The following is a 22,339-nucleotide window of genomic DNA, read 5'->3' on the forward strand; positions in this document are numbered from 1 at the left end:
CCTTGATAAGATGTGCTGTTAACAGGGTGAGTACTCCAAAGCAATACAGCTGGATAAGGATTTCTAAGGGGTTTGGGGTCTTCAACTGAGCTGCTAGCCAAGTTGTGTGTGGAGCCTTTGTTTAGGCCCCAGGAGAAATAAACAGATAAAATAGATAATTAATACAGTACCATGTCCAAGGGTTTCTGGAAGAAGACAGCATCTTTTTTATAGCCTTAAGTCTTGCTATCTCTTCCCCTTTGCCTCTCCACCCCTTCATGTATTGCCAAGTATTCCCTCTTTAGATGGATACACACCTCTGTCCCAGACTCAGTTCCTGCCATCAGCTTCACTTACCTGCAGTTATTATGCTAATGAAATCACACTTTCCAAGACGCCTAGTAAAATGTACAAAGTTCAGTTCAAAACATGTTCGCGTAACCAGATGGCTGGAAACACAGGCTTGAAAGCATTGTTGTTGTATGTAACAAAGCAAAAATAACTTTTATTTATTTATTTATTTTATTATTTTTACATCAGGACTATCTCCCACCCCAAAGCCACACCCCTTCTCACACACCCTGAACTGCATTTTGTGCCTGTTTTCTAGAAAACACACATATGCACTGTGGAGTGGAGTGGAGTGGAGTGGAGTGGAGTGGAGTGGAGTGGAGTGGAGTGGAGTGGAGTGGAGTGGAGTGGAGTGGAGTGGAGTGGAGTGGAGTGGAGTGGAGTGGAGTGGAATAGAATAGAATAGAATAGAATAGAATAGAATAGAATAGAATAGAATAGAATAGAATAGAATAGAATAGAATAGAATAGAATAGAATAGAATAGAATATTGGAAGGGACTCTTAAAGGTCATCTAGTCCAACTCTCTTGCAATGAACAGGGATGCTGACAGCTAGGTCAGGCTGCTCAGAGCTTGATCCAGCCTGACCTCAGATGTCTCCAGTGTCTCTCAGGACAGGACATTCACTACCTCTCTGAGCAACCTGTTTCAGTGTATCACCATTGTTATTACAAAAAACTTCTTCCTTGTACCCAATCTAAATCTTCTCTCCTTGATTTTGGAACCATTTCCCCTTCTCCTCTCACAACAGACCCTACTGAAGAGTATGACTTTTTTCTTACAATCCCCACTGGCAGTCAGCTCACAGGTGTCCCTGGAGCCTTCCCTACTCCATGCTGCGCAGCCCCAGCTCTCCCAGCCTGGGAGAGGCGATCTATCCCTGGGATCATTTTTGAGGCCTTCCTCTGGACAGGCTCCAACAGGTCCATGTCTCTTCTGTACTGAGGACTCCACATCTGGAAGCAGTGCTCCAGTGAGGTCTCACCAGCTCAGAATAGAGGGGCCTCATCTCACCTCCCTTGAAGTGCTGACCATGCATTCAGACATTAAGCCATTGACCACCGCTATCTGAGCACGGTCTTGCAACCTATTCCTCATCCATCAGAAAGTACACCAGTCAATTCCAAATATTTCCAATTTGGAGAGGAGGGTGTTATGGGAGAATATGTCAAAGGCCACAATGAAGCCAGATAGATGACATCAGTGGTTCTTACCTTGTCCAACTGATGCAGTTCTGCTATCATAGGAGGCTGCTAGGTTGGCCATGCAGGACCTGTCCTTGGTGAAGCACTGCTGGTTCTCCTGTATCACCTCCCTGTCTTCCGTGTGCCTTAGCACGTCTCCCAGAAGGATCTGCTCCATGATCTTCCCTGGCACAGAGGTGAAGCAAGTTGGACCATCCTTTCTACTGTGTGTAAAAGTGGGTGCAACATCGTCATTTTTCCAGTCACCAGGATCTTCACCTGAGTGCCACGACTTTTCAGGCATCACTGAGAGTAGCTTGGCAACTATGTCAGCCAGTTTCTTCAGGACTCTGGGACACATTTCATCAGGACCCACAGACTTATGGATGTTCAGGCTCCTTAGGTGATAATGAACCTGATTTTTTTATGACAAGTAGGACAAACATTTCTCCCTCATCTATCTTCCAAATGGTCCACTCAAGGGATGTGTGAAAAGCAGTCACTAGTGAAGACTGAGGCAAAAAAAGTTGTTGAGTACTTCAGTCTTTTCCTTGTCCATTGGTACAAGCCTGCCTGTGCTGCTCACAGGGGAGTCCACACCCTCCTGGACTTTCCTTTTCTGGTTAATATACCTGTAGATGCCTTTTTTATTCTTTGCATTCCACACCAATTCTGGCTCCAGCTGGACCTTGGCCTTCCTGTCCCCGTCCTTACATAGCCTATATGTATATAGTATCCCTATACTCCTCCCAAGACAGCTGTCCCTGTATTCACTGCCTGTGCATTTTCTTCTTGCTCTCCAGTTCAACCAGCCTGCTCCAGTTCAGCCTCGCCTTCCTCCCCTGACTTCCTATACCTGAAATAGAGAGCTCTTGTGCCACAAGAAAAGCCACCGTGAAGATCTGCTAGTGCCACTCTGTATGAATTTGTTGTGAAGGTGAAGCACTGTAAATAGTTCTTCAAAACAGAAAGTCTAATTCTTGTCTTCCTTCTCCCTGGAGGATGTGCTCCCAGGTAAGCCAGTAGATGCTGGGAAGCAGAAATGCAGGAACACATCACAGACAGGAGAAAACAGAAAACACTGGTGTCTGCAAAGCTTTCAGTAGGTCACGAAACAAAATATGAGCTGAGCCTCTGTAGAGTATGTGGCTCCCAGAACAATTTTTGTCCCCTCTTCTTGTTTAGGCTATTGACATAAAGTCCAGCACCAGAGAAAATAGAAACAGAAGGCCACATCGTTCATCTGTGGCTCTTGCTTTAACTATGCCCATGGCTGAGGTACACAGTTGCAGGGAATGGGTGGTTTACAGGAACATGCGTTGTGATGCTGCAATTCAGTCAATCATGACAATATGATTTTTGAATACATCTTCAATTAAAGATGACTGTTTTGACCTGCACCCATTGACAGAGGCATGCACATAAGCTTACACGCATTTGGCCAGAAGATACTCTTAAGAGAACTGTAAAACAAACTCTGCAAGTAGATGAAGATGTGTATTTTGGGCTGTGCTCCTGTCACTCACTCTGTCTGTAGTCTCCATATTTCACAGTGTTCACTCCAAGGGAGCCTTAACACTTTCTCTGCACTGAGAACACACCTCTGCAGGATAAGCAAGATGTAAAACTTCACTCAGATCTAGTTTTCAAATCTAATCCAGCTGATAAACACTGATCCTCTTAATTTATGACATGCAATGGTGGTGAACTGTTGCAAGAACAAATACCACAGATAATAAGATATAGATGTTACAAGGTACATGGCAAATGTGCACTCACATATTCAGTTTCACATCGTGTATTTTTTGGAAAGCAAGAGGAGAATCTCAGATACTGTAAATATTTTAGAGAAACTCAACTCAATGTCACCAGTTCATGAACCCTCAGATATTTAAAACTGAAAATCATCTTTTAACAAACCAAAAAGTTCTTCCTGTTACCATTACACAGACTGGCTTACCTACCCTTTATGTTATGTTATGTTATGCCCTCACCACTTCAGCAGGAATAGACATAATATCCAGCCACAGATCTTTGTTTCCTGTAGGCAGGGTGCTGTCTTCTTTTATATTTTCTAGATTCCTTTGCAGTCATTTTACTCTGGGTCCATTATCTCCGGGTGACAATTCTGCTACAGTTACAGTATCTGATGCTTGATCATTTTTGTCTTACTTTTTGTATTGCCTTAAAACAGCAGTAAAAGCCATTGCAGATGCTGAAAATTCTGAACGAATTTCCAATGAGTACTTAAACAACAAAATGCAGAACCTGCATAACTGTTAACTGCAGATAGGAAATATCAAGGGCAAAGTGCAAAGGACACGAGTCGAGGGTTTCCCAGGTTTGCTATGACATGGACTTCTTTCAAGCTTTCAGATTTGTCAGAATTTTTTTCTCTAATCTTTTACCAACTAAGAGGAGAAGGTGGCACACTCAAGTGCGGAATTCATATCAATATTTGCAGTTCCCTCATCAGAACAGGTTTTCTGTTGTTTGACTGGTAAACTTGGCATGCCATGAAACAAAATCATTCATCTATCTGTCACCTCAACTGTTTTATTTATTTGATTGCTTGCGTGCTTGTTAGATCAGTGGTTTTTCATCCCCCTTTTAAAGCAGATGGGGCACTTTGTAACGGCAGAACTTGTTTACAAACCGTCTGCTCATTCTGGTGTGTAGAAATGTCACTCCACATGCTGACACAGTATGGGGACATCACTCATAGATGCCATTGTGGTGGATGGATGAGCTACTGTCAGAGACAGAATGAAAATGTGGCAATTTCACATCTACAGAATGATGTTTAATATCATCTGTAGTAAGAGAGTTTATATAACTATAGTGTGTACATATGGTAATGCAGGTATGTCAGTAGTTACTACAGTTAGTATTTAGTGGTGTGGGAGATAACTATGGGATAACTACAATGACGTTTGTGGATAACTACAAGGTCAGCAGCTCTGTTAGCACTACAGTAGTATGGTTATGATGTCTGCTCCTAAATTTGTGAGTTCTCTGGGTGTTCCAAGGCCTGAAAGACCACTGCTCTTGGCACCAAGCATCCACACTAACAGCATGGGCCTCAGGATGCTGTGACTGTGAGGTCAAACTCACCTGGTAAAAAAGGTGCACACCATAGTACATGATGCTTGCAAAAGTGGCACCAACACTGGCAACTGCTGACCCATGTTCATGACCCTAATCTGTTCACTCAGGATGATGGCTTCTGGCTCTCTGGGCATCATTTCCTCAGTTTTCTGGACAAATTTGGCATTCCTAAATTGTGGATCCTGAGATGATCAAGGGTGATCAGTCACAGCATCCTCCTGTTAATGTGACCTTGTCCTGCAGCCCTTCCTCAGGCTTCCTCCTAATATCTAACCTAAACCTACCCTGTCTCAGTACATACAACCTACATGTTATGTGACATAACACAAATCATTTGTAGTGGCTGAATTTCTTCTTTTCCAAGTAAGCCTTTCCTAACACAGATTTTATACTCCCCAAGCAAAAGCTGCACAATTCTGTTGCCCATGCTTAGTTTCCTAATCACAATGTATGTTTGTCCATTTTCCATGACTGATGCATGTTTCCTAGATGTGAAGGGTGCTGAAGCCTTGTCTTGTGACTTTTAAGGAAATTATATTTTGAATGAATTTTGCTGTAGGGACTTATCCTGGTGATCATATTTGTAAAACACTCAAAACAAAAGTATGGGAGGTTTTCAATCAGGCTGCAATCTGCACATGTGCAAACTCACCAGCAAAAGCTGGAAACGTGAAAAGATGAGAAAGTACGTTGCCTCTGCCCTAATCTATTGTGCAGAGCTGGGCATATATCCAACCCACTCATTTGTTCCTTTTATTCTTATGAAAGCTAGCTGCATATTTGAAATAAATTGTCACCATTTGGGATTTGTTGAGCTAAGCAAAGCAAAACGTCTACAAAAGAGTCATGATAGAAGAGGCTTTCTATGGAGACTGGGACGGCAGAACCTGCGTCCCCATCAGGACACAGCCGGATTGCATTCGTTGGTCTTCATCGTTTTCCATCAGCTCCCATCTCGCTGCTCCATCCCCGGCGCTCTGCAGCCCGCTCTGCTGCCTCCCTCTCGTGGAGCTCCTGCAGAACCTCAGCTCGGGTTCCTGCAAGGTATTCGAACCCTGCGGAGTGCTGGCTATAGAGGAACGCGGGCAGCCCGTACGACTTCTGCCAGAGGGCAGTGCTCCTTCAAACAGGGTAAAAAGGCTGAGGGCTCTTAATAAATGTTTTGATTTCCAGTTCAGATCGGTCGCTTAGCTGGTATTTGTTTGTGGTTTTGTTTGTTTGTTTTCCTTAGGGTTTTTGTTCTTTGTTTGGCTGTTCTTTTCTTTCAAGTAAGATTATTTCTCTTGCCCCTCCTGCATTTATTTATTTTTTTGCCCTGGGAAACCGACCCTTCTGTTTGTTTAATTACTGTTGTTAAAACCTCCAAATAAAACCATATTTGGTAGAGGAAAACAAGACATCTCAATGTACAGAAGTGTAAAAAGCTTGCCATAAGTGTATTCCTGATCAAATTCTGAACTGCACACGTACTTCAAAGCTTCCTTGTTTTTATAATGTGCATCTGCTGGAAGTAGGCTTTCTTTTTTTCAGTAACAAGTAATTGGAGTTTTTCTCTTTTCTCTTCATTAATCAAGTTTATTGACAGAGCTATGTTGCATTTAGACCTTCACAAAAATACCTTCGTGCTGTAGTAATTTCCTCTGGTAAGAAGAAACTGGCAAACCCATCACCTTAAATGCAGGAGTTAATAAATGGGTACGTGTCTGATTAGCACACTTTAGCGTGGACACTGAATCCTTAACCTAAATGGACAGAGGGTGCTGAATGCTTTGTTTCAAGTAGATGTGAAACAAATCCAGCAAAGGCAGATTTATTTTGATTTCAAATATTCTGCCCTATTTTGGGAGGAGGGAGTTTTGTTTTGTTTTGTATTGTTTTGTTTTGTTTTTATGCTGTTTTTCCCCCAAATTTGCACAGATATATATTTCTTGAATGAAGTTTGTTCAACATAAGTTCAAGTGCTGAAGCCAGGGTGGCTGTTTTCCTGCTTAAAGATCAATGCTTTGTGTTTCTGATGACTCAGACATATAAAACAATTACCTGCATAAGCAAGCAAAAATAATTTGATTCCCATGCTTCCTATCAGCCTTATTTCAAAATCCTTGATAAGTGCCAAATATTTCAGAAACAAATCTAACGCACCTAACTTGAATGCTGTGGGTGTTCTTGATTTCAAAGATCATAAAGGGAATGATTTTAACGGCAAGTAAGTCAGAAGAAAAGTGATACAAGTATATACATAATTCAAGCTGCACAAGAAGTCGATGAAGAAATAGTTCAGCTTCTCACCTGTTGACTGTGATGTCAAGTCAAAGGAATTCAGAAACAGTGCTGATTAATTTCACTAGCACAGCCGTGATAAAGTTAATATTATTAAGAGATGCTTCGATAATATGGTGGGCTGAGATGAGATCCAAAAGCACAGGGAGATAAGGTATTTGGGGACTACCTTTTTATTTATTTACAGAAGAAAAATTAAGGCAACACCATCTTTATTTTCTGCTTTGAATAGGGCAGATTATCTGCACCCATGTACTACGAGCCCACAGAGAGTGGTTAAGGTTTGAAGAAGCAGATCCTGGTTTTGCCCATCATTGCTTTTATAATGACATGTTTTCCTTACATGTTAGATATCTTCAGTTCAAAGCCAAAAGAGTGCTGCTTCTATCTGTGTTCAGATAGATTAGTGTAACATTATTGATCTTTGCCTATACAAAGCTAGAATGTTACTGGGAATAACGAATCTCCATTCTACACACATCAGACCAAAGTATGTGCTAGAAAAGAGGTCTGAAGCCTCTTTACTGATGCAGCCTTTACCTTGGCATTTACAGTGTATTTATGTGGAGTGGAGCCTGCTGTATGTTCTTCAGTGTAAGACATTTATTTTATTTAATACGTAATCTGGTTATTTGCATATGCAAACATATCTTCAGATGTTAATCATCAAGCCATGCTTCATAAACATCTTGCATTTGTTTGAATCGTGAGAAATTATTTGTATTTCTTATATGTTTATGTGTTTGTGTTTGATAAGCTATTGTTTTAGCATAAGTAATATTATCACTTCAGCATTATCAAGCAACATTTATATTAGCTTGTGGTCTGCTAATACTGTTAAGTTGAATATTTTACTTCGCAAGACCACAAAAATACCATATTTTCCTACAACTATCTACCATCTAGATGTGAGGGCTAGGTATCCCTCTCCTTTAAACTATTTTGGTTTAGCCAGTGTGTATGCTGTGAGCCTTTTTATTTGTTCTATGTCATAAACAGGTGCTGGAGCTCAAGTGCTTGAACACAGCTTTCAAACAGAGAGTTTGAACTTTGGATGGTCCTGTGTGGAACATGGAATTTGTTTTAATGACTTTTGTAGATCCCTTCCAATTCATGTGTCATAACTGGGAAGAAAAAAAGAAATGGAAAAGAAACACAAAGCAAAATAAGAAAACACAGCATGAAACATTTTCCTTAAAAAGAGGTTCTTTAATTCTAGATCACCACAGAGAAATTTGTTTTCATGAGTAGCTATGAAACACAACTTCCTACATTTCACAAAACTTTATCAGCAAGTATTGATTATTCAGCCAAACAGCAGCAATCTGTTCTGATCAGCACAATACTGTGGTGCTATGACACGCCTGACAGCCAATTGGGCAAGCAGACAGCATATTAAACGATGTCAATTCTGCTTCTTCAGCTTGCTTGGAAAAGAAGGTGCACATTGGGAAACATCTCCCAGCACGGAAGGGCCACTCAGATGTTGCCAAGTAAGCTGGCTGAAAGCTTGTCCGAGCGGTCTTTATTTTGACCCAGCATGACAAAATAAGAAGAAAGCATTAACACTGAATGATAAAGCCTAAGGAAATCATTCCAGTGAGCAATCCAAACTAAAATTTACTCTAGCACAGATTTTCTTAGAGAAAACTTGCCAAATATATACATTTGCCATTGTGCTGGAGGTAGAGAGAGGCACAATTACATGAAATGGTCACCAGAATAGCAGATTTTTTATGCCAATTATTGCCCTGAGAAACCTCAAAACTGGGAGGAGAGATGGAATGCAAATAAGTGCCTTCCATAATGCAAATAAAGGCAAATAAGTAAAACAAAAGGAGATGGGCAAAAACAAAGCCTAGAAACAAAGGAGAACAAGAAGACTATGTGAAGATATGATTAAAGCTTTACAGTGAAAAATATGGGGAAATGTACAAAAAAAGTAGAAAATATGCTTAAAAAAAAGAAGAAGAAGAAGAAGAAAAAGAAGAAAAAGATAGGAAATAAGGTAAATCTTCACTTCTTGTGCAAGGATACTTTTTTTTTTTTTTCTCCAAGTACCTCTTAGTTTGTAGTCTAAAAGAGCAATAAATGAGTTTGCTGGAGATTCCATTTCGTCTCATGTCTATCAGTTTAGAAAGAGTAATGAGAGCATGGACTGCAAGTATCTGTCTGAAGGTGAATCTGACACAAATAGTTCATTGTCTCAAAATAGTTATAGGCTTCCTCTCATTGAGGAGGAAGCATGTATGCACTGCTGCTGAATTAAGCTTAATAAACTCAGTCAAACAGCCTTAGATGACTTTTAAAACCATGCTCTGTACCTTGTTGTTTCACAGAACAGGTCGAAATGCAGACTGCATCTGCAGAGCAGAAATACTGAAGCCTGGCCTACAAAAGTTAAAGCTTTTACAACTTCGCACCTCACTTTTTCATACCAATAGTAAGCAGCACAGTCAGGTGATCTGCCTGTATACCCACACTGCACAGGATAGCACTGTGTCCTGCCAGCCCACACATCTGTGCTTCTTTAGCTCTTTCTCATTTAGCAACTGATGTTAGTTCCATAAGGCATCCTTTAGCGTATTTGTCTTTTTAAGCTCCTACCTAAATGTATAAGCCGTGGTATATCTTGTTTTAGCAATGCCAAGAAGTTCTCAACCATGTGATCTTTCAGACTGTACATCTCTCAGTTTTCCACAAATCCAGACAATGGACCCATTGCAAGCAACCCTGCTGGGCTTTGCAATATGTCTGTGCAGGATATTGTTTCTTCTAGCCTCTTTTCTCCATGACAGGTCTGTCAGCATACAGAGGTGCAGGTTTTACCCCACCAGTCACAGTGGTGATCCATAGATCCATAGATCTCACAAACCTGCTAACCAGTTCCCGATATCAATCTGTTTTCTCGGTTGCTTTATGCTCTTCTTATTTCATTTGACTTGGACTGAGAAGTCCTGGAGATGACTGTGGTCTTTCTGAGCTTCCTTTTTGCTTTCCACAGACATTTGGGAACTCTCTGCAGGCATTAGGTTTCAAACCTTTTCTTAGGCATTGAGCTGAGGAAAGCTGGGGAAGCTTTTAAAAAAGTCTTCTTAAACAGAGGCTTGTTGTTTTCTTTTTGTCTATGTCTGAGTGAGACTCAGACATGTGGGCAGTGATCTCTGAGAATGCACTGCTGTGTTCATTTGAGAGGCTGGAGCTCTAAGAATTCTTCTGCCAAAAAAAAAAAAAAAAAGGCTTTTTGGAGAATTCTTTCCTTTGTCTTGCAGAAGTGAACAATCCAGAAGTATCCACTGGCACTGCACTGCCTTCACACTCAGTTCTTGCCTAAAGACCCCACCTGTGCCAGGAACAACACAGAATTGACCCCACAAGCGCTGGGTAACATTTCTATTGGTATCTGGGATACTTGGATGTCATTACAAAATGTGCTCTTCTCCCATTAATTAGGGGATCGCTAAGTTGGAAATCTTGAGGAGTAGCTGAGGTCTTCAGTACTTCAACCCCATGACCTCTTTCTTTATCAAGCCTATATGAGAGTTAGATTGTCTTTTTGCAATGGAAACTTCCAGTACCAAGGTATAGGCTCTTAATGAACTCACAACTTGCTTACCAAAAAAATGGCTGCATGTGTTATTTTTCACAAGAAAGATGCTAAGCAGCAGAATAGAGCAGAGACAAGTAAAAGCTTTGCTGCTTCACCAAGAACTGTGCCCAATCGAGAATCATTGAAGCTGAGCATTTCTCACACCCATCATCTATAAGTAATTTTTCCATCTCCCTTGTGAGTTTTTAGGATAAACAGTTCTAAAATATGGCACTCAGCTGTACTAGCACGAAGGACATTCACGTAACAGATACCAGCAGGCATGAACTCCTAGTTCAAAGCAATGCCTCTTGTCTGGAAAGTTGCATGCTGTATATCCATGGCTCTTTACTCCTCTTCCTGCAGTGTCCCAGTCATTCTATAGAAGACCAATTAAAGTTCCAAATATAGATTTTGAGTTTATGATTAAATTTGGTCTTGTTTTTGGCTGTGGTGATCAGTTGACTGCCAGTTTAAGCCTCAGCAGCTTCACTCCAAATATTTCACACTGTACTTGAAAGGGACTGACATGAGAGACTGATGCAGATTTTGTTTGGCAAAGCATAGCCATATGTTGACTAGAAGCACCAGCAAATTCAGAACGAAGCCTTAAATACCCATGGAGAGGTGGTGGCTTCAAGTTGTGCCAGGGAAGGCTCAGGCTGGATATTAGGAAAATATTCTTCCGTGAAACTGTGGGCAAGTATTGGAACAGTTTGTAGAAGGTAACGGTGGGATGTCCAAGAGATATGTAGATGTGGCACTGATGGGCATGGTTAGTGGGCATGGTGGGGGTGGGTTGAGGTTGGACTAGATGATCTTATATGTCTTTTCCAACCTTAATGGTTCTATGAAGGCTATGCTGACTGAAGGTAATAGTTAGGCAATAGTTAACTAATCCCTAAGGAGGGGTGGAGATTCACAAAGCAAAAGTAAGAAACAGTACCATGAAAAACAGCAGCTGCTTCACACATTATTTTAAAGAAAACTAAAAGCAGCAAGTGATTTAATTTCAGACAGGTATACAGACAGTTTTTCCTTTCTAACCCTAGCATAATTTTTGGTATCAGGAATGACAGAACTGGGTAATGAACTGAATTCTCCTTTCTTTGCCAGGCTCCCCAGGCTCATCCGCAGCAGTGCTGGCTCTACTATGGCAGCTGCACAAAGCTTAGTATCCTTTAGTTAAGACAGAAATTAAGGGTAATTTCTTTGTTAAGTATAGGAGGAAAACCAAATTCCATGCATTATCAGTACTATCCTTTCTTAACATTAGCTTTGCTACATTTAAAGGCAAGATCAGCCTAAAAGTTCTGTAATAATTAGATGAGGAGGATGATAACATTTTAAATTACCTCTGAAAATCAAAAATCCCACATGCAGGTGATACAAGAATGAAAAACAAATACGAACTAAAGCCTCCATTTAAAACAGGCTCTATATTTTGTCACGTGGTTGTTTCTCTGCACCAACACTGTAGAGGAAAAGAAACAGGGAGGAACCTAATATTAAAACCTTTCACTGTAAATACCTTGTCCTTTGATCTCAGAGTTGTTTCATAAGCGACTCAGCTTTCAGATGCTATTTATCCAGCTTAAAGAAACCCTTGTTATCTCCACTAGAAAGCATCTCATATTTACTGTACTTATACACTACAGCAACACAAAGTCAATCGGATGAGCTGGAGCCTCAGATTCATAACATTATGCATTCATTTCTGGTATACAAACTGAGAGTGCTTTTGTTCAATTACAACAGCATGATCTCTGCTCTTGGGTCTTTCAAAAGTCATTTAGGTGTAACTCCGTTATTTCTAAGTTTACAGTCAGTCAGAAAAGAAAGAGACCCTGGATGGAAACATTGTCTTAAATTAATAAACTTGTAAGAGTGACAGTTCTAAAGAAAAGGCCAAGTAGTCTTCCACTTACATATATTAATTGCGTATCAATATAAACTATTATTTATATTAATAAAAAACAAAGCTGACAGCTCTGTTCATCTTCCAGAACTCTACAATATTCCCTCAGGACAGTTCAAGATGGCCAGCTCTGGCAATGCCGGCCGACAACAGCCACTCTCACAGGAACTGTCAGGCTGTTCTGGTGGTGTGGGGTTCCCCCGTAAAGGAACGGACCGAAACTGCACTGACTGTAACTGCAATCAGTTACTGCTCTTCTGGCCAGGATGGCTCTGACACAGCTAACCTTGGCAGTCAAGGGTTACATCAAGTGTTTCATCGTGTTATCTTGCATTCCGATGTCATATTCAGGAAATCAACTTTCCTCAGATTGCTGCTGCCATTTTGTTCTCAGGCCCAACTCCCACCTCCCTTCCCCTCCCTCCCTTTCCCCTTTTGCCTTCCCCAGGGGTTGGGTCTGCGGGTCCCCTTTCCCCATTGGTCACGCAGGCAGCCTGAACTGGCCTGTAAACCCTCAAGGCACCTCCATCACCGTCCCTTTTTCTTCAGGCCGCTGGGCCTACGGGCCTGCTGACCCCCATCACAGACACAGATGGAGGTAAAGAGAACTCCGTGCTAAATAGCTGCAGAGAAGACAACCCTGTGATCTCAGCTCCTAACCCTCCGCCGCAGGACAAAGCAGAGAAGAGTGATGCCAATATGTGGGGAATATGTTAAGGGTTTATTTTTGTTATAAATGGGACAGGGTTTTTTTTATAAATGGGATGGGACAGGGTTGTTGCCACGCTGTCTTTGGGACTGTCTGTGGGGATGTCTTCTCTGTTGTTGGACCCGGGAGCAGCTGTGTGCCCGGGCTGGTCCACAGAGGAATGAACACACGTGGACTGTCTTCAAGGTTTGTTTTCTTTGCCGCTTGGGACAGCAGCCATCAGGTGGGGATGGGACACGGCTGCTTCGGTGCCATCCTTGGGTCTGGCTGTGGGGACGTCTTCTCCGGTGGTTTGCCCGGGAGCGGCTTTGTGCCCGGGCTGGTCCGCTGAAGAGTGAAGCCAAGTCTGTGTGGACTCTCGTCAAGGTTTCCTTTCTACACAGCTTGAGACCGCAGCTATCGTGTGCGGTTGGGACACGGCCGCTCCTGTGTTGTCTTCAGGACGGTCTGTGGGGACGGATCTTCTGGTGATTTCCCCTTGAAGCGGCTTTGTGCCCGGGCTGGTCCCCGCTGCCTGGACGGGCTGGTCCCCGCTGCCTGGACCGGCTGCCACAGCCTCCTCGGGGCCGGCTGCTGGAAGCTGAAGCCCGACGCCCCACTGGGGATCGGCTTCGAGTGTGGGCCCGCCTTCGCTGCCTGGATTGTCTCCGGCGTGGAGGCCGCAGGGCAACCCTCAAGGACCACTGTCGTGCTGGTGAGGCCGAGGTGTGGGTGCTGCTCTGAGCACCTTGGGCTGTGGTATGGCTCCCACCAAGACGTCTTCGGGGATGAGTCTGGGAGCCTGAGGCCCGGCCTTGCAACGGGGAGCGGCTCCTTGTGCTTCCGGTCCCCTGCTGCCTGGGCCGCGCTGTGGGCGCAGGTACTGCGGATCTTCTGCAGGACCACGCTGTCCTCCTTCTGGTGCGGATCTGGGAGCAGGTCTGGTCACCTGCAGCTGGTGCCCGTCTTCTCCCACCACGTCCTCGGCGCTGCTGAGTAGTGTCCTGCTCCTCAGATAGATGGGAGCAGGTGGTGGACTCCTCAGTCGCCAGCACTCTGGGCTGGATGCTGAGTTCAGGCAGCTGGGAGCTGCAGGATGGGCTGGATGCTGCCTGTTTAGCAGGACCAGAGCTGACGTTTTCAGGCCCTGTAACGATGTGGGAAGGCAGTGGTGCCTCCCGGATGGAAGTGCTGGGAAGCTCAGAGCTGGTGCAGGAGTCTGTAAGGAGAGATGGGAAGCTCAGCAGGATGAACATGCAGCCCCAGGGCAGGACAGGCTGCCAGCCCCATGGGGCAGAGAGACTGTGGCAAGGCCACCCTGAGCACCTGCTGCCAGGCCATGCCTGGCCCCAGTCCCGCGGCACGTGGCTCTTTGCTTCTTACCGGTGCACACGCCAGCACAGCTGTCACACTCCCAGCTGCTGATCATTGTGGCCCAGAAGGAGCAGCACAGGTGCATGCCTTTTGCTGCACAGGAGCTACAGAGGAGCAGCTCCCAGAGCCTGCAGATGCAAAGGGGTTGTGGCTGTGAGGATGAAGCCAACCAAGGCAGGGAGCAGCCGGCACAGTTCTGGTGCTCAGTCCTTGCTCCCCCAGCCGATGGTGAAGCTGAGATCCCACACAGAGCCCAAGAGGACTGTGGAGCTCACTCACCCGTCCACCGGTGCACTCTCCCTGCCTCCAGGATAGGTGCACCTGCGGGCATCACAGCGCCCGTGCCTTTCTCTCAGTGGCTGGAATGACTCGTCGTCCCACCAAGATGGTCGTCTGCCAGAGAAGAGAGGGAATGTGATGACTCCCCAGTGCCCCAGGTGTAAGGCAGATCAGGGCATCCACCTTGAGCTCATTCCCAGCTTCTCCACGAAGCTGAGACCAGTGCTTGTGGGACGGCAAGGGACTGGGCCTGCCAGAGCTGGCACAGCTTCTGTGCCCGAGTGTCTGCAGAGCCGGGCAGAAAGACACCAACCTGACTGGGATTTGGATCCCCAGCGTGGTCATTCTGGAGCGGAATCGCCCTCTTGCTCTACAGACGGGGCAGACAAAACACATGGTGGCAGCGTGCGCGGCATATTTCTGCAGGAGAAGCACAAGCAGCGTGAGCACCAGCAGGGCTGGGTGCTACTCAGCACTGGCCGTGCCTGCAGCACAAAACCATGACAAGGGTGCAGGGTGAGGGGAGGGCTCCTACCCTGATGCAGGCCCGGTGGAACCAGGCCTGTTTGCACACCGGGCACACCATGGTGTGGAAGGACGTGCTGTCCCCCACAGGCTCCACACAGATGACGCAGAGTGTGTTGGGAGATGGAGCTGCCTCCTCTGCCTGCTGAGGGCGATGCTCCCAGCAGAAGGACCTGGGCAGGAGGACAGAAGGGACATGCACGGTGAGAAGTGCTGTGAGGAGGGCAGAGGACCAGGAAAGAGCGCCAGGCCTGGGCTCTGGCTGTGGCAGGCTGCTGGCAGGTGTCGCTGTGGGTTCCTCTCTGGGAGGGACAGCAGCTTTGCTGCTGCGGCCAGACCTTACCTGTACTGCCCAAAGTATTGCGTCACGCACTCCCCGTCCTCGGCGCAGGGTAGATGGAAGCTGCGCTCACAGCCTGTCTCCGCGCAGCTGATGGCAGCTCCCCTCTCGCCACAGACAAAGCAGTGCTGCAAAGAGCAGACCAGTGCCCATCAGCTGTGGGCTCAGGGCCTCCGCGGCTGACCCCACTTTTCCAGGCAGGGCACAGGCTGTGGGCAGCACTGCCCCACGCTCTGGACAGCCGCCTGGCAGACGAGGCTTGTCTGCTGTGGTGGGACTTTGTACCGGAGCCATGATCACTTTCTTTGGGCCCACGCAAAGCCAGTGTGAGCCTCTGCCAACACCAAGCTCCCCATTCAGTTCAGGTCCTCACCTTCTGGTCTGCCAGTTGGATTGTGTGCTGGATGGCGCCAGGGGGGAAGCCAAAAATCCCCCCCTCTCGGCTTCTCCATTCCAAGAGGCCATCGGCAAAGAACTGTAAGAGAGAAAAGAGCGTGATCTCCTGAGGCCGGAAAGGAAGGGAGCATCCCTGGCAGGAGCCCTAGGCCTCGAGGGAACTCACCAAGCAGAACTGGTGGACGCAGAGCCCACCAGTGGCAAATATCTGTCCACAGATGTCGGGGTGGACCTGTGCCCGGCGGCACAGCATGCACACTGCAGAGGAAGGAGAGAGCAACCGTGAGCAGCGCTGAGCACCTGGCAGGGCCGGGTGTCCCTGGGGGCCATCCCCGGGCCCTGCTCCGGGCCTGCCATGCCGGCTGAGGGGCAGGGCTGGAAGGGGTGGAGGGGAAGGGGGCATTGCAGGCCTAGTGCTGCCAGCAGCAGCCACAGCTTGGCTGGGTTCCCTGGCCGAGGAGCAGAGGGGCCCTGCCTGCCCACAGTGCTGGGGAAGCTCCTCCTTGTCCCTTTCTCTCCTCCTGGCCACAGGCAGACCCCCAGCAGCCCTCTGCCTGGCAGCGGGGAGCTGCGCACAGGGATACGCTGCTCTCACCTGGCTCCCCAGAGTTGGGGGCCTCCTCCTTCCCTCCAAACACGTTCGGCATCATTGGCAAGAAACAAGAGAGTCAGTGCTCTCTCCACACCTCACCAAGCCGCACTGAGCTCGGCCCCAGCCCAGCAGCCTTAGCTCTGCTCCCGGCCCCGCGGGTCACAATGGCCGCTCCCTGCCACCACTGTGACATCACGGTCACCACTGTGACATCACAGGGGCTGAGGGTGCAGCACACGTCTGGGAGGGTGGCAGCTCCTGTGGGCAATGCAGAGTTAGGGGCCCGGTGCTGACAGCATCCTTAGGGAGCAAGGATGGCCTCCCTCAGGCCTTCCGCACCGCGCCCGTGTTGGGACGGCACAGCAGAGAGTCTAGGAAAGGCCTGCGGGTCAACAGCGCAGCCCGCATTTCTAGTGCGTGTGCTGACCGACTTCCCAGGCTCTGATGGCCACAGGACAAGGGGGAACGGCATCACTGGCAGGAAGACACTCAAGATATCTGCACGTTGGAAGCACAGAAGCACACAGTGGCATTACTGTCTTATGCCCAAATTAAAATAACTACTGCTTGGACATCATAGTTCAAAACAACCTAGTCTGCCTCTATAGTTCTATTTTTTAACTTTGTGTTTGGAAAACGTGACCCTTAATGACAGTCTGACCACTTTGCTGTAGTTTTCACAGAATCACAGAATTTTTCAGGTTGGAAGAGACCTAGAAGATCGTCTATTCCAACCATTACCAGTACTTCCCAGCTAAACCATATTCCTCAACGCAACATCCAAACGTTTCTTGAACACTCCCATGGTCAGTGACTCTACCACCTCCCTGGGCAGTGCATTCCAATGCCTGACTACCCTTTCTGAGAAGTAATACTTCCTAATGTCCAGCCTGAACCTCCCCTGTCGCAGCTTGATACCATTCCCTCTAGTTCTATCACTGTCTACACGAGAGAAGAGGCCAACCCCCAGCTCACCACAACCTCCCTTCAGGAAGTTATAGAGAGCTATAAGGTCTCCCCTGAGCCTCCTCTTCTCCAGGCTGAACAATCCCAGTTCCCTCAGCCGCTCCTCATAAGGCCTGTGCTCCAGACCCCTCACCAGCTTCGTAGCCCTCCTCTGAACATGTTCCAGGGCCTCAGTGTCTTTCTTGCAGTGAGGGGCCCAAAACTGAACACAGTACTCAAGGTGTGGCCGCACCAATGCCGAGTACAGGGGGACAATTACCTCCCCGTTCCTGCTAGTAACACTGTTTTTGATGCAAGCCAGGATGCCGTTGGCCTTCTTGGCCACCCGGGCACGCTGTCGGCTCATGTTCAGCCGTGCATCAATCAGTACTCCCAGGTCCGTTTCCTCAACACAGTCCTCCAGCCACTCTGTCCCAAGCCTATAGCGTTGCCTGGGGTTGTTGTGGCCAAAGTGCAGGACCCGGCATTTGGTCTTGTTAAACCTCATCCCGTTGGCTTCGGCCCAGCTCTCCAGCCTATCCAGATCGCTCTGTAGGGCCTCGCTACCCTCAGGCAGATCCACACTCCCAGCCAATTTGGTGTCATCTGCGAACTTGCTGAGGGAGCACTCAATGCCCTCATCCAAGTCATCAATAAAGATGTTGAAGAGGACAGGCCCTAGCACCGACCCCTGGGGGACACCACACGTGACTGGTCTCCAACTGGATTTAACTCCATTTATCACCACTCTCTGGGCCCAGCCCTCCAGCCAGCTCCTTACCCAGCCGAGAGTGTACCCATCCAAGCCACGGGCTGCCAGCTTTTGCAGGAGAATTGTATGGGAGACAGTGTCAAAGGCTTTGCTGAAGTCTAAGTAGACCACATCAACAGCCTTACCTTCATCCATCAGACGGGTCACAGGGTCATAGAAGGAGATCAGATTGGTCATGCAGGACCTTCCCTTCACGAACCCATGCTGGCTAGGTCTGATCTCCTGGTCATCCCACACCTGCCGCGTGATCTCCCTCAAGACAATCTGTTCCATTACCTTCCCTGGCACCGAGGTCAGGCTCACAGGCCTGTAGTTCCCCGGATCCTCCTTACAACCTTTCTTGTAAATGGGAGTCACGTTGGCAAGCCTCTAGTCTTCTGGGACCTCACCCATTAACAAGGAGCGCTGAAAGATAACAGAAAGCGGAGCACTCTTGGGTGAATCTCATCCAGCCCCATGGACTTGTGGCAGTCCAGTTGGAGCAGTAATTCCCTGACCTCTTCTTCAAGGATCACAGGGGGTTCAGTCTGCTTCCCAGCCGAGGCTACCAAGCCAGAGCGTGGGGAGCCCTGGGAATAACCGAGATGACTTTTAAAGACAGACGTAAAGGAGGCATTCAGAACTTCTGCCTTTTCCTTATCTTCTGTGATCACATTCCCAGCCTCGTCCAGTAAAGAATGGAGATTCCCCTTTGTATTCCTCTTACAGTTGATGTATTTGTAAAAGAGTTTCTTGTTTGTTTTTACCCCAGCTGCCAGCTTAGATTCAAGCTGGGCTTTTGCCTCTCTGATTTTCCCTCTACACATCTTAACAGCCTCTTTGTAGTCATTTTGAGTTCCTCTTCCCTCCTTCCACAGGCGGTAGATTCTCTTTTTCTCCCGTAACCTTAAGAACAGTTCCCTATTCATCCATGCCGGTCTTCTTCCCCGCCGGCTCATTTTGCGGCTCAGGGGGACCGCCTGCTTCTGCACCTTTAAGACTTCCTTCTTCAAGAGCGACCAGCCATCTTGGACCCTTTTGTTTGCTAAGACTGAACGCCAGGGGACTGCCCCTATTAGTCTTCTGAACAAATCAAAGTCTGCCCTCCGGAAGTCTAGGGTGGCAGTTTTGCTGTTCTGCCTCCAGGCTCCACCTAGAATTGAGAACTCTACCATTTCATGGTCACTCTGTCCAAGGCAGCCCCCAACCTCCACATCTCCCACTAGACCTTCCCTGTTTGTGAACAGCAGGTCTAGCGGAGCAGCTCCTCTCGTGGGCTCTCTCACCAGCTGCATTAGGAAGTTATCCTCTATGCATTCCAGGAACCTCCTAGACTGCTTCTTTTCCGCCATGCCGTACTCCCAGCATATGTCAGGGAAGTTAAAGTCACCCATGAGGACAAGGGCTGGTGACCGCGCAGCTCCTGCCAGCTGCTTATAGAACAGCTCGTCTGCCTCTTCATCCTGGTTTGGCGGTCCATAACAGACGCCCACCAGGATGTCAGCCTTATCGGCCCTTCCCCTGATTTTTACCCATAGGGATTCTACCACATCGTCCCCAGTCACAAGCTCTGCAGCATGAAAGCAATCCCTGACATAGAGAGCCACCCCGCCACCCCTCCTTCCTCGCCTGTCATTCCTGAAGAGTTTGTAGCCATCCATTCCAGCACTCCAGTCGTGGGAGCAATCCCACCATGTTTCCGTTATGGCAACTAGGTCATAGTTTGCCTGCCTCACAATGGCTTCCAACTCTTCTTGTTTGTTTCCCATGCTGCGTGCATTGGTATAGGTGCACCTCAGCCGAGCCCCTCGCCTTGCTCCTAACCCAATACCACTTCATCAGGCTTATCCCTAGAAGACCTGCCTTTACCCCCTTTGCCCTTCGTAGAGTCATCCTCCTCCGTCACGAAGGCACAAGACGATGGGTTCTTACTCAGTTACTGCTCTTCTGGCCAGGATGGCTCTGACACAGCTAACCTTGGCAGTCAAGGGTTACATCAAGTGTTTCATCGTGTTATCTTGCATTCCGATGTCATATTCAGGAAATCAACTTTCCTCAGATTGCTGCCGCCTTTTTGTTCTCAGGCCCGACTCCCACCTCCCTTCCCCTCCCTCCCTTTCCCCTTTGGCCTTCCCCAGGGGTTGGGTCTGCGGGTCCCCTTTCCCCATTGGTCACGCAGGCAGCCTGAACTGGCCTGTAAACCCTCAAGGCACCTCCATCACCGTCCCTTTTTCTTCAGGCCGCTGGGCCTACGGGCCTGCTGACCCCCATCAAAGACACAGATGGACGTAAAGAGAACTCCGTGCTAAATAGCTGCAGAGAAGACAACCCTGTGATCTCGGCTCCTAACACCCCGCCGCAGGACAAAGCAGAGAAGAATGATGCCAATATGTGGGGAATATGTTAAGGGTTTATTTTTGTTATAAATGGGACAGGGTTTTTTTTATAAATGGGATGGGACAGGGTTGTTGCCACGCTGTCTTTGGGACTGTCTGTGGGGATGTCTTCTCTGTTGTTGGACCCGGGAGCAGCTGTGTGCCCGGGCTGGCCCACAGAGGAATGAAGACACGTGGACTGTCTTCAAGGTTTGTTTTCTTTGCCGCTTGGGACAGCAGCCATCAGGTGGGGATGGGACACGGCTGCTTCGGTGCCATCCTTGGGTCTGGCTGTGGGGACGTCTTCTCCGGTGGTTTGCCCGGGAGCGGCTTTGTGCCCGGGCTGGTCCGCTGAAGAGTGAAGCCAAGTCTGTGTGGACTCTCGTCAAGGTTTCCTTTCTACACAGCTTGAGACCGCAGCTATCGTGTGCGGTTGGGACACGGCCGCTCCTGTGCTGTCTTCAGGACGGTCTGTGGGGACGGATCTTCTGGAGATTTCCCCTTGAAGCGGCTTTGTGCCCGGGCTGGTCCCCGCTGCCTGGACGGGCTGGTCCCCGCTGCCTGGACCGGCTGCCACAGCCTCCTCGGGGCCGGCTGCTGGAAGCTGAAGCCCGACGCCCCACTGGGGATCGGCTTCGAGTGTGGGCCCGCCTTCGCTGCCTGGATTGTCTCCGGCGTGGAGGCCGCAGGGCAACCCTCAAGGACCACCGTCGTGCTGGTGAGGCCGAGGTGTGGGTGCTGCTCTGAGCACCTTGGGCTGTGGTATGGCTCCCACCAAGACGTCTTCGGGGATGAGTCTGGGAGCCTGAGGCCCGGCCTTGCAACGGGGAGCGGCTCCTTGTGCTTCCGGTCCCCTGCTGCCTGGGCCGCGCTGTGGGTGCAGGTACTGCGGATCTTCTGCAGGACCACGCTGTCCTCCTTCTGGTGCGGGTCTGGGAGCAGGTCTGGACACCTGCAGCTGGTGCCCGTCTTCTCCCACCACGTCCTCGGCGCTGCTGAGTAGTGTCCCGCTCCTCAGATGGATGGGAGCAGGTGGTGGACTCCTCAGTGGCCAGCACTCTGGGCTGGATGCTGAGTTCAGGCAGCTGGGAGCTGCAGGATGGGCTGGATGCTGCCTGTTTAGCAGGACCAGAGCTGACGTTTTCAGGCCCTGTAACGATGTGGGAAGGCAGTGGTGCCTCCCGGATGGAAGTGCTGGGAAGCTCAGAGCTGGTGCAGGAGTCTGTAAGGAGAGATGGGAAGCTCAGCAGGATGAACATGCAGCCCCAGGGCAGGACAGGCTGCCAGCCCCATGGGGCAGAGAGACTGTGGCAAGGCCACCCTGAGCACCTGCTGCCAGGCCATGCCTGGCCCCAGTCCCACGGCACGTGGCTCTTTGCTTCTTACCGGTGCACACGCCAGCACAGCTGTCACACTCCCAGCTGCTGATCATTGTGGCCCAGAAGGAGCAGCACAGGTGCATGCCTTTTGCTGCACAGGAGCTACAGAGGAGCAGCTCCCAGAGCCTGCAGATGCAAAGGGGTTGTGGCTGTGAGGATGAAGCCAACCAAGGCAGGGAGCAGCCGGCACAGTTCTGGTGCTCAGTCCTTGCTCCCCCAGCCGATGGTGAGGCTGAGATCCCACACAGAGCCCAAGAGGACTGTGGAGCTCACTCACCCGTCCAC

The 22,339-nt window shown here is 48.2% G+C and overlaps 1 protein-coding gene across 1 annotated transcript; it reads right to left on the reverse strand.

The window, feature by feature from the left end:
* Window positions 1-1,531: 1,531 nt before the first annotated feature.
* Window positions 1,532-16,659, reverse strand: LOC140264749 (G2/M phase-specific E3 ubiquitin-protein ligase-like). The gene is made up of 12 exons (XM_072360660.1): window positions 16,608-16,659; window positions 16,179-16,270; window positions 15,990-16,091; window positions 15,620-15,744; window positions 15,287-15,449; window positions 15,065-15,171; window positions 14,752-14,865; window positions 14,463-14,600; window positions 14,258-14,304; window positions 13,640-13,984; window positions 13,321-13,438; window positions 1,532-1,865 (listed from the first exon to the last, which is right to left on the reverse strand). The coding sequence occupies exons 1-12, from the start codon at window positions 16,657-16,659 to the stop codon at window positions 1,532-1,534; spliced, it is 1,737 nt and encodes a 578-aa protein (XP_072216761.1).
* Window positions 16,660-22,339: the final 5,680 nt, after the last annotated feature.

The sequence above is a fragment of the Excalfactoria chinensis genome (genome assembly GCF_039878825.1).
Source record: "Excalfactoria chinensis isolate bCotChi1 chromosome Z unlocalized genomic scaffold, bCotChi1.hap2 SUPER_Z_unloc_4, whole genome shotgun sequence".
NCBI classification, from domain to species: domain Eukaryota; kingdom Metazoa; phylum Chordata; class Aves; order Galliformes; family Phasianidae; genus Excalfactoria; species Excalfactoria chinensis.